General features: G+C 30.2%; 1 protein-coding gene across 2 annotated transcripts; it reads right to left on the bottom strand.

Moving 5' to 3' along the window:
• Positions 1–8,090: 8,090 nt before the first annotated feature.
• LOC101493924 (cytokinin dehydrogenase 6-like) lies at positions 8,091–11,733 on the bottom strand. Of its 2 annotated transcripts, none has more exons than XM_012719409.3 (5): positions 10,826–11,727; positions 10,401–10,528; positions 9,851–10,111; positions 9,373–9,635; positions 8,091–8,740 (listed from the first exon to the last, which is right to left on the bottom strand). In XM_012719409.3, exons 1-5 carry the CDS (start codon positions 11,454–11,456, stop codon positions 8,419–8,421), a joined length of 1,605 nt encoding a protein of 534 aa, XP_012574863.1. In that variant the 5' UTR covers positions 11,457–11,727; the 3' UTR covers positions 8,091–8,418. The 2 variants fall into 2 exon arrangements, with proteins under 2 accessions (XP_012574863.1, XP_027193538.1); XM_027337737.2 differs by having other exon boundaries at positions 8,538–8,740; positions 9,515–9,635; positions 10,826–11,733.
• Between the last annotated feature and the right edge of the window lie 305 nt (positions 11,734–12,038).

Here is a 12,038-nt window from a genome sequence, read left to right as displayed (position 1 = left end):
CACTCTTTCATTACACTTGATAGCTGCCTTATAAGTTGTAACAGAAAAAAAATATGATGACATAATTATGAAAAAATTAAGCATTAAAGCAAGGGATTATACTATAATACTACTAAGAATTCAAAGCTCTTCAAATGGTCCACCCTATTTATAAGAATTTTGATGACATAATTCTTGAAAGAATAGTCAAAACTAGGGGTTCAAATCTAAGTGTTTTTTTGTTGTTAAGACATGATTATGCTTTTATCCTAAGAGTATATGTCTATATATATAATCAATTCCACATATTTTCAATTGACATCTACAAACATACATTTAAAACACACAGCTTGCAACCTCTCCTACAAGTAAAGTGCTTATTTGCACAAGAATAACAAAAATATGGAACATAACAAATGATTACAAGAGTAAAAACCTATGATATAAACACAAACAATCACTTAAAATTCGTTAAATAAAACTGAATGTTTCAAATAATGAGTGATACTCAACCAACTATCTCATAAATAGCATACAATTCCGATAAAAGCAAGGAAGGAACAAGATGATTTTTTAAGGCATGCTTTTACTAGCGTACTTAAAGAGCCTTCTCGATTTCAATTTCACTATGAGAAGCATCCTCAATATTAACTGATAGTGGGGGAACAATCCTACGCACGCAATATGATGTCTTGATTTGAACTCCCACCTACAACGATGAAAACCATAAAACACAACCATTATAACATTAAACTAACCAATCAAGGTTCAGAAGCCTAAGCAATGGAAAAATTACTTGATGCATGACACGTGTCATAATAGTGGAAAGAATGGAAGTAATGCCTTTGAGGTCCACGATTGGCTTGTAGTTGAGTGCAGCAATAAACATTGCATGGATGTTTCCAGAGCTACTAAGTAGGTCAAGAATGAAAGGAATACTCACTGCAAGTGATGACATATTATCACGACTATGAAGGTTACCGGTTTTACTCCAACGACAAGGTTACTCCAACAACAATGAGCGAGCAGTTGCTACGACAACCATCAGCAATATGAGTTATACGACGGCAAGGGTTGGGTGTTTGAGGGATGCAATGTCACACCACATGTTGGTGGCTCAGGTGTTGAGATATCACTAAAACAAGAACTAGGGTTTCAAAAGGAGTTTCTCACGAGGGGACAATTTTTGTGGTTATTTGTGGTGTATTGGTCTCAAGAGATGTGGCAGAGACGTGGTTCACTCGATCGACAACGATGGTGGTGAGGTATTATAAGCGACAATTTTATGAAAGAAATATGTATTTTGGTAAAACTGAAGAAGGTGGTGGAGCAAAGGTTTCAAAGAGTCCTTTAGAGTTTTATTTTATTCATTTTTGTTTTAATGTAGTAGATCACGAGTCACACAATAAGACACTTTTTTCTTATCTTTTATTTATATCACAATATATGCTATTAAATGCACACCATTTTATAGCACCTAATCAAAGAAGCGGAATCATTAACCACAACTGCACACTATATTATAGCACTTTTATGTAGAAGTGCTATTAAAACCATTTTTTGTAGTAGTGTCTCTACAATTTTTCACCAAAGTAACAAAATCAATAAAGTTGTTGGTATCGGGGTTTATGTTATCCCACATGTCTATTTTGCCACCAACATACTCAAGTTTCATTTTCTCATTTATGTGCAAATTTCCTCCATGTTGAAATATCATACTAATCATTTCATCCATCCTATACAATAAATAAAATAACAAATTCATTATCAAATAACCAACAACATTTATCTTTTAAGACAATAAAGATAATCCAAAACCAAAACTAGACAGAACCAACAATGATAATCTCAAAACCAACATCAACCAATAATGAATAAACTCAAACTATAAAGATGAACCAACAATGAATACACTCAAACCCTCACAAAACATTGAACCAACAAGGAATAAATCCAAACTCCCACAAAACAGCGAACAAACAATGAATAAACCGAAACCTTAAAAAAATGAACCAACAAACCACACAATCACTAAAAATAATGAACGAAGTGACAAACATGCAATGACAAAAATCCATGAACAATAAAAAATGTTTCATATTCTTCGATTTAAAAAGTTAAACCACTACAACAAAGGAAGAACTGTTGTATAAAATCAACGATGGAAGAAGAACAAGATGATAAAGTGTCATTATGATGGAAGAACTCTTGTGTTTCACAAGGTAAGAGACAATAAAATATGGTGGTAACGAGCAAAAAGAGGGAAATGTTTTTTTTACATCATCATAATTTTTATATCAATCAAATTGTTCTTTGAATACGTGTTCTAATTTAGACTATCATATTGGTCCTTCAATGTCACATCATCTTATTTAACTTTTAGACTTGACAAAGTGATATATTTGATCAACATCAATCAAATTTCCAATTCCTCAAGAACTGACTACCTTAATTGTTTTTACAAACATTGGTGAAGAGGGTGAGATTTTTCACTACAATGGAAGGACAACCCTTTCAACCTCCGTGCCAATAACTTTGGATATGACAACACTGAAGTAGCAATGTCGATTTACAAGAAAATGGGATTTGAATTGTAAATGTTCCTATTTAAAATTTCCTATTAAAAGCTTAAAAATATAACTCAAGATTGATCTTGGTTGTGAAAACAGAAAACGAAGAATGTTCTTGGTTTTAACTAGAAAACGGAAAACGTTCTTGGTTACTTAAAATCAATAATTCAATTTATGTATTTAAGTTGATAATCAATCATACTGAAAGTAAATAGATAAGGAAAGAGATACCACACAAGGATATATCATGGTTCACCCAACTCGGGTTACGTCCAGTCCTCACAACCGTGAAATTTTTCACCAAGTGCTCAAAACAAAGAACCTTCTTGGTTTTACAACACCTAGCTCAGATCAACCTTGATCTGTTACAAAGTTAAAACCTTTCCACCCAGAAAGGAGTTCAATCAAGTCATCTATCAACCTTGATAGGATTTCTTACAATCTACCCAAACTATACTAAACTCTTATAGTTCGATTTTTACAATAATGATGAGATTGTTTTGTTAGAATCAGAGAAGGCTCAACACTTGTTTGAGTTCTGATTCTTGGACAGCAAAATAAATGAGAATGATTCTAAGAATCGAATGGGAAAAATCAGAACTGATTCAATGTGTGTGAGTGAGAGAAATTCAAATATGATTGAAATAAGTGATGAATTGCTTAGTACTTGAAGCTCTAACTTATTCTTGAGCATTGGCCTTCCTTTTATAGGCTTTTAGGACATTTAATAATGGTCAAAGAGTTGTTGGTAGTACTTTGTCAGTTTTGACCAAAACCAGTATATATGAATAAAAATATTCTAGCCTTTGAACATTTTATGAAATCTGTTTGACTGAGCGTTTTTCTTTGTTCTTGATCAAATTTATTTTGTGTTTAATGATCCTTTGAACATTTTATGAAATCTGTTTGACTGAGCGTTTTTCTTTGTTCTTGATCAAATATATTTTTTAATGATATTTCTTTGATTTGGAGATTTGATTCTACCAAAACAACTTCAAGAATGATGACAGTCTACTGGAGAATGATGTTGAAAATTCTGGAGACTGATGATCATTCTAGAGACTAGTTTGAACATTCTAGAGACTGATCTGATCATTCTAAAGACTGATCCGATCATTCTGGAGACGGATCTGATCATTCTAGAGATATATCTGATCATTCTAGAGACTAATGATCATTCTGGAGATTGATGTTTAACATGTTGGAGAATGATGTTAGCATGCTGGAGATTAATGTTAACATGCTGGAGAATGATCAAAATGCTATTAAGAATATTCTTTGTTCTTGATAGTCAAGCTGGAGAAGGTTCAAATCAGTTTGGTCTTGCTAATTTGTGATCTTCTCTCTTTGTGATTCAAGTAGTTTCTTTGAATCTGATCATCTCAGTTTGTTCCTTGCCAAGTGCTGATGATATAGATGTAAAATCCAGAGGCTAAAACTTCTTTTAACTAGTGGAGATTGATTGATTTTGGAGTTGTGATAATCATTCTTGAAACTGGAGAACATTCTCCATTTTCCAGATTTTGTTAAGAATGTTCTCCATTCTTGTTTGTTCAGTTTCTTGTCTTTTTATGTTGATTTCTTTGCTTTGTTTAAATCATATCTTTAAATCAATACACTCAAAAACACAAGTTAAATTAGCATAATATTTAGAATCATAATTAACATTCTTAATTAATTTTTTATTTATTTTCATCAAAATATTAAATTGAAATTTTTTCTCAACAAACACTCCTCTCATTGGCTTCATTTTTCCTTTTGACCCATAGAGTTGTTTATCTAGTCATTAGTGAATATGTTGATGTAGATTTGAGTGCTTCCACATGAGATTGAAGATCTAACCAAGTGATTTCTTGATATAAAGTGGTAAAATAAAAGGGAAAAAAAATAAACAAACATGGGTTAGATGGAGAATATGAAGAAGGCACCACAATCAAGGATGATTGATAAATCAATGTGCAATCGCCACAATGGTAAAGAATCCATTGATAAGATTCAAGCAAGTTTTAATACAAGAACTCAAAGAAGAGACACATCTCACTCACAATTCTTATTAGAGAAATCCTAATTCATTTCAAAATTATTCAAAATGAGACTCTTACAAGGTATTTAAAGAAGGATTTACCTTATTCCTAAAATGGGCAAAAAGCCGATTCTCTATACCCATATTGGGCTTACACAACTTAACTAAAATTATTACGATTTAAATTAAACACAAATAAAACTAAAAACTATTATAAAGTCTTGATTTGAAATATTTTTTGTTTTCCGTCCTAATTAGCTTATTTTAGGTCCTCGTCATTCCCTATTTCTTAGAAGAAATTCGACCTCGAATTTAACTCAATCATAACCTACAAGAAGAAAAACACAACTCAAAGACATGGAGAACAATGTTAACGCTACCACCAGGATCAAATGGAAATTGTGAAAAACCACTAAATGTATTAAGTAGGTGAAGCACAATTTCACTTTTTGCATTCAACAATCCAATATATTCATGTACCAATGTTACCTTCCTTGGATTGGAATTGGAGACAAACAAGAAGTTTCTTTGTATTTCCAAAAGCTTCAACGCATGTTAAGCCTCATGGACATTCCTTTTATCATAAACAAATGAATGTTCTTTTTGAAACAAGAAAAGCCTCTCAAACAAATCAGGAGTATCATATGGAAGTTTAAAGATTTGTCAATAAAAGAAAGAGTAAGGAGAGGTGTAGGAGTGCAACTATCAACTAATTCCACATGCAAACATTTACCCTTCATAGAAAATCTCAAGATACTAACTTTATTTTTAACACAAGACTCAGTATTTAAGTTACAAACAAATGTTTCTTAAGAATCCCAACACATTCTTCAAATTTTTTGTCATGAACCAAAGTTACTTTAGAAAACACAACAACACATTTATCAAGAAAATCATTCAAGTCTTGGCTCATAATTCCCAAATCAAGTTTAGAAGAATAATATGGGTTAAACACTTGATGCATCATGGTTTCAACTTTCAAATGAGGCTTATGGAAATAACACAAGTTAGGCATTTCAACATGAATATTTGCAAACCTATCAAGCACAGGAGGAAGAAAATTGTCAAACAATTTAAGAGAAACATGAATTAAAGTAGTAGAAGAATTAAAGTTTCTAGATTCAACCCAAAAAATTTCTTGCAAGGATCATTTTGAGAAACATTTGGCCAATCACCTTTAACTTTAATGAGTTGTGGGCATTCCTCTTTTGGAGATCTATTTTCAAACTTTTGAACATAAGAATTAACAAAGTTAGGAAAATAGTAAGACTCAATTTCTTGCTCTTTATCTCTCAAATTTTGTTCAACTTCACCTTTCTTTTCTTTAATTTTCAATTTCTCTCTCAAGGCTAACTTATTTTTTTCCTCTTTCTCTTTTTGTTCGTTGATTTTCTATTTTTCTCTCAAGGCTAGCTTCTCTACTTTTCTTGCCTATTTTGTATATCCATTTTCATAAAGATATTTCACATACTCCGGATTCAATACAAAATCTCTAATGTATTCTTCATATGATATGTTTTCCTTTTTTTTTTCTTTTTCTCATTCCTCCTTTTTATATTCTCTGTGTCTTTTCTCGAAATCTATTTGCCTCATTGCTTTTGCCCTATCTCTCTTTTCATATCTTATTTCATCATCAGCATAATCTCTATATCTTTTTTCTTTTTCTCTATCTCTCATTTCATACCTCATTTCCTCCTCATCATAATTTTCATATCTTCTTTCTTTTTCTCTCAATCTCTTCTCATACCTTATTTCCTTCTCATCATAATATTTATATCTTCTTTCTTTCTCAATTTCAAACCTATCTTTTTCTTAGAAGATCTTCCATGGTGAGATCTCATATCTCTTTGATTCACAAACTCTTCTCTCAAGGCATTCATTTGAGTATTCAATATTTTTGTAAAGTGACCCATAAGATAAGTGATTCAAGGAGAAATTGGATTTGGTTCACTTTCACTCATGATTTCGAAAACAACAAATCAACTAGTATCACAATAATCAAGTAAATAACAAGAACAAGATAAGAAAAAAAAAAAAAAAAAAGGCTTTCACTACTTACTAAGTGTTTAGACTCAAGAAATGTATCACTCGTGTATATCACTCAATGATGGTTTTTTTTTCAATGATGTGCACTCTTGTCTTTTTCTACTCAAACTCCTCTTTCAAGTTCTTAAAAAGAACCCAAATAAAAATCCAAATCAAAGAATCGAAACACAATGTAACAAGTCCACAAAAGCTATCAACACAAGAGTTTCAAGAAGGAAAACTCTAAGACATCAACAAACAGGAAACAAGAAAGAAAAACTAGGTAAATGAAGACACACTCAAGTAGATTATAAAAGAAACAAGAAAAATTAGAATAAATGACTAAGTGATCCAAATATGTGAGAGGTAAGATACTAAAATCAAACTTGCAATGCCTAAAGTAGACAAGAAGAATGCAAAAGATGTTTGATGTTTCATTAAGAACAATTCTGGAAATTTTTTTTTTTTGCAAAATGCTTTTTTTCAAAAGTGCTTTTGTGCAGAATCGCTTTTTCGCAGTACTTGTATTTTTTTTTCTCTGCATATTCGAATTCCTCTCATTTTTTTAATCAATTTAGCCTTTTGAATTTCCAGAATGGAACTTGTATGGAAGAAATAATATCAAAAATAAATTTTCAAGTGAAATTTTGGATCAAACAATTGCAAGTGAAAAAGATGAATGCATATTTTTTTTTCTGCGAATTTTCTCCAGCAACTTCAGATTTCAAATTTCACACAAAATGAAGTAAAAAATCATCAAACTAAACCATCTCACACATATTATAACACTTATAATCAACTAACAACTCAAGATTACACTAAAACAAACATTAAATTTCAAGAAATTAACATAAAATTTCAAATTTTCGAAGAACTTCAAGAACATTAAAAACTTAAAAACAAAAATTAAGAACAAATGTTACCACTTGGTGACAAGCTCTGAATATCAAATGATGTGAATTTAAGTGCTTTCACATGAGATTGAAGATCTAACCAAGTGATTTTTTGATATAAAGTGGTAAAATAAAAGGAAAAATAAATAAACAAACAAACATGAGTTAGATGGAGAATATGAAGAAGGCGCCACAATGGTAAGGAATCCATTGATAAGATTCAAACAAGTTCTAATACAAGAACTCAAAGAGGAGACACATCTCACTTACAATTCTCATTAGAGAAATTCTAATTCATTTCAAAGTTATCTAAGATGAGACTCTCACAATTTATCTTATTCTTAAAATGGGTCAAAAGTCAATTTTCTATACCCATATTGGGCTTACACAACTTAACTAAAATTATTACAATTCAAATTAAATATAAATAAAACTAAAAACTATTATAGAGTCTTGACTTGAAATATTCTTTGTTTTTCGTCATAATTAGCTCATTTTAGATCCTCATTATATGTTGAAAGACTTATAATTTAAGTTAAGTCCTCTATATACTCCACTAAAATATTATTATCTTCAATTATAATTTAGGTTAACTCTCTATACTCCAATAAAATATTATTATCTGCAATTATAAAAAAAAAATAATAACCACGTTTGGTAATTTTTGCATCAATATTCAATTCAATAATGATATACATAGACAAAATTCCTAATTAACTTGGCAGAAATAAAAACATGACCATTCAAATTTTCTAAATCTCTCTTTCTCCCTTTTAACTGTACGCTATCAACGGTTCTCCTTTACAATGTGTGCGGTCCGTATCCAAATCTGTCTAATCAAATAACATTTTCCATGTGTCACATGTGCCAAAAGGGGCATTTTCATTTTAATAAACTAATAATCACAAAATGTGATCGATGGCTGAAGTCATGTAGAGATTATTGTTTTTTGAAATATTCTTTGGCCAGGAGCAAGTATTGCAAATGGGTCATAAACAAATTTTCTTTGTCTAAAACCCTCCCAATGTGTACCAAAATGGGCCCTCCATTCGTCTTGTGTATTGTATTGAGGCAAATATTGCTTCACTCCAAGATTAGCTCTTTCACAAACCTCTAAAATTCTTTTGTTTTGACTTAATATATGTTCTAAGCTATCGCTTCCATTGGAAGAAGTATCTGCAGAGGAAAGAAATGCCACTAAGTAGAAAATATCTTCATCTGGAATAACAACAGATGTTCTATTGTCCCACCTGCATATATACAAAATTTATACATTCAATTCAGAATTGTAGTTTAATAACTATGCTACACTATAATTTTTTGGATTTAATTTATATAAACGTCAGCGTAATTTTTTTTTATACATATGGTAAATTACAATCATATGATATTCAAAAATATTTATCTTGTATGATAATCACTTCTAAAGTAATGGAAATAAATAGCTGTGATATATTGACAATATAAAATATTTTATACCATCAGTACATACAAATTAAATTCTAACTTTTTTACACAAACTTCTAATTATATTTCAATAATTTAAATTTTCCCTTCTAATTATAATTAGTGTTTGTTATATACTATAAAAAAATGATTTTGATAATCAATAATTTAAAGAAACAAATAAAAGTTGTTTTGTGTTAATCTACCCTAATAAAAATCACTTTTAAAGAAAAAATCAATTACAAAAAATAATATTTTTGATTAACTATTAAAAACAGTGTCTAATTTGAATTAATTTTTAAATTATAATTTTTTCAAAAAATACAAAAAATAAAAACTTTCAAATATAATAATTTTTTCTATAGAAAAAGTGATTTATTTACAAAATAAACTTAACAAGCATATTCTTAAGTGTTGACTGGTAAAAAATACATACTTTGATTTATTTACTGGGTAGATAAGGACAGGGCCATTGCTTGTTTGTGTTAGAATATTCCCAAAGACGAGTTGTGCAAAACTGTGTATTTTGCTTTTTGGTATAAATAGATTGAGCCATGGATGTGGAACATCCCACAAACCTTTTGAACGCAATTTGATCTCAGATACATGCACTCTGTCTAAGAACTCTACATATGTAACTTCTGTTTGAAAAAGGGTTGATTGGATATAGTTTAAATGTGACAAATGTCTCTCAACTTCCTGCATAAAAAAAAAAAAAAAGAACAAACATATTTATAGTTAGAGAAAGTTGATTTGTGTATTTTTTTTTATCATTATAATAATGACAATTTATTGAAAATTTTGTAATACTGAGTTGATATTTCAGAGACAAAATAAGTATTAATGATTTAAATATCTACATATATATTTTCATAAAAAATAAAAAAAGTTAAATTGAGTAGTTTCACACTTACCTGATTTACTATATCCATTTCTTGGAAATTGAAGTATTTGGCCAATTCAAGGCAGAAGAGAGTTTTTCCATCTGATTTAAAATGAGTTGCTTGAAGAGGGTCTTGTGGGTTGAAAGATGATCTCCAGTTATTTAGTAGACCAGTTCTGTTTATTATTACAAATCCTTCAATGTAATCAAATGCATTTTCTTCAGATATTAATCTCTCTTGATCATTAGTAAATGCTGTGAAATCTGAATATAGCACTCTAATCCATTTTACCTGTTGCAAACAATAAAATTTCATTTGATGTCAATTGGTCAATAAAACACGCATACTGATACGGAGACCGAACATGAAACGGACACTAATTAATACGTTGATATTGATAATAATTTGAGAAAATAAACTAATTAAATATAATTGAGATTTCTGTGTCGTATCAGTATCGGACGCTAATCCGTGCCATTCATTGGAAGGCTTTCAATGGTGCTAGTGAGTAATTGATGCTTACAAAGCAGTAATCCAAATTAAAAGAGCTTCATAATTGTATGCATTAATTCATTAGTACCATTGAAGGGGCTGGTTCAAGGAGAATTCTTGCCCTTGTTATAATGCCAAATTGACCAAGTCCTCCAAGAACACTGTGAAAGAGTTCTCCATTCTGATCCTTAGAACAGTTTACCACTTCCCCTGTTCCTGCACTCATTATTAACCACCTTTTATTAATCAAAATGAAAACTAATTTGCAACCAATAATTAGATTCACATACAAGTGGTAAGAGTCTTTCAGATGTCAATTTAGTGGTAAGAGTTTGACATTGTACATTCAAGTGACAGAGTTCAAATCACGGACGGTAATGTTACTTTTCTTAATAATAATTTCTCTTTCCAAAAAAAAAAAATAACTTAACATACTCAAAATTTTCCTAAAATAAAGACAAATAGTAGTTTAAAAAAGCTAGACAAATTCAAAAGATGGTTTTATATACAAACCTGTAACAATCTCTAGTTGCTGAACATTACTTATCTGAGGACCATGCTTAAAAGCTTGTCCACTTACACCAGCATTTGAAAGAGTACCACCAACTGTTAAATGCAAATAATCTGTCCATGATCTAGGTGTCAACCCATATCTTAAACTCTCATGCAAGATATTTATCCACAACTCACCACCTGAGACATCAATATAAGGAGAATCATTCCCTATAACATCTACATTCATTTCATAAACCTTAAGTGATTCCATGTTAATCACAATTCCTCCATGAGTTTGTGCTTGTCCTGAAAGTGAATGTCCATGTCCTCTTGCTGCAACAGTAAGATGAGAGCTATGTCCCATGTTCCATATATGTTTTATTGTGTTTGCAATGTCAGAAACTGAATTTGGATACAAAATTGCCATTGGATGATATTGGTACCTATTGCCAAAATCTCTTGATGCTTTGGTAAGGCTAAGTTCATCAAAACTCAAATGTCCTACAAGTGGAAGTGTTTTTAGTGATGAAGGGATGTTGGAAAGACAAAAGTTGAATCTTGTGGCTATACAACTAAGGAACAAGATAATGAAGAATTTGAGAAAAAAAATGTTGTGTTGTCCAAATAGGCTAATTGGGTGGTGTTTCATTTTTTGTGTTTGGATTGTTTGTTTGTGAGCACAAATAAAAAAATTATAAAGTGGTTGAGTGTGGTGGAACTTAATGTTTTGGACAGAATTTAAAGAAGTTTTTGAGTGGCTAAGTCAACTATTCCTAAGTTGTAACTCGTGAGAATACGTATGAGGACTGTCTACTTAGGAAGAAGAGTTTTAGGATTTTTGTTTAATTTAATTTTGTTGGTCGCCCTTTTTCTTTTGGTTACATTCAAATAAATTACGCGAATAGTTAATATAATATACATAAATATAAATGATTAGATACTGAACCTAATATATGCATGCTCACTTAAATAATCTATTTGAGTAAAATTAATAAAAACATGATATGATTTGCAAAAATATTTTTGTTTTTGGAGTGCATTAAAGGACAATCCAAAAGTAAAGTCACCAAAATATTGATTTAGGTCTAAAAATGATTTTACTTGTTAAAAAGGTCTAATATTTTAATATATTTTCAAAATCAAAATTAATATTGTTTCGATAAATATTAAATCAATTGACTTTATTATCAATTAAAAAATATTATACCAACTTGATTATATTAATTCAATG

The sequence above is a fragment of the Cicer arietinum genome, chromosome 6 (assembly GCF_000331145.2).
Source record: "Cicer arietinum cultivar CDC Frontier isolate Library 1 chromosome 6, Cicar.CDCFrontier_v2.0, whole genome shotgun sequence".
NCBI lineage: Eukaryota > Viridiplantae > Streptophyta > Magnoliopsida > Fabales > Fabaceae > Cicer > Cicer arietinum.
The sequence above is the reverse complement of the archived record's forward strand: the minus strand, read 5'-3'. Positions and strand labels throughout refer to the sequence as shown.

Bases quoted from the DNA above. Each gene is read 5' to 3' on its own strand.
- LOC101493924 (XM_012719409.3), bottom strand. From the start codon at position 11,456: ATGAAACACCACCCAATTAGCCTATTTGGACAACACAACATTTTTTTT. The intron at 10,529-10,825 runs GTTTGTATATAA...TAATGAGTGCAG, and splicing joins GCAACTAGAGATTGTTACAG to GAACAGGGGAAGTGGTAAAC. The intron at 10,112-10,400 runs GTACTAATGAAT...TGTTTGCAACAG, and splicing joins TTGAACCAGCCCCTTCAATG to GTAAAATGGATTAGAGTGCT.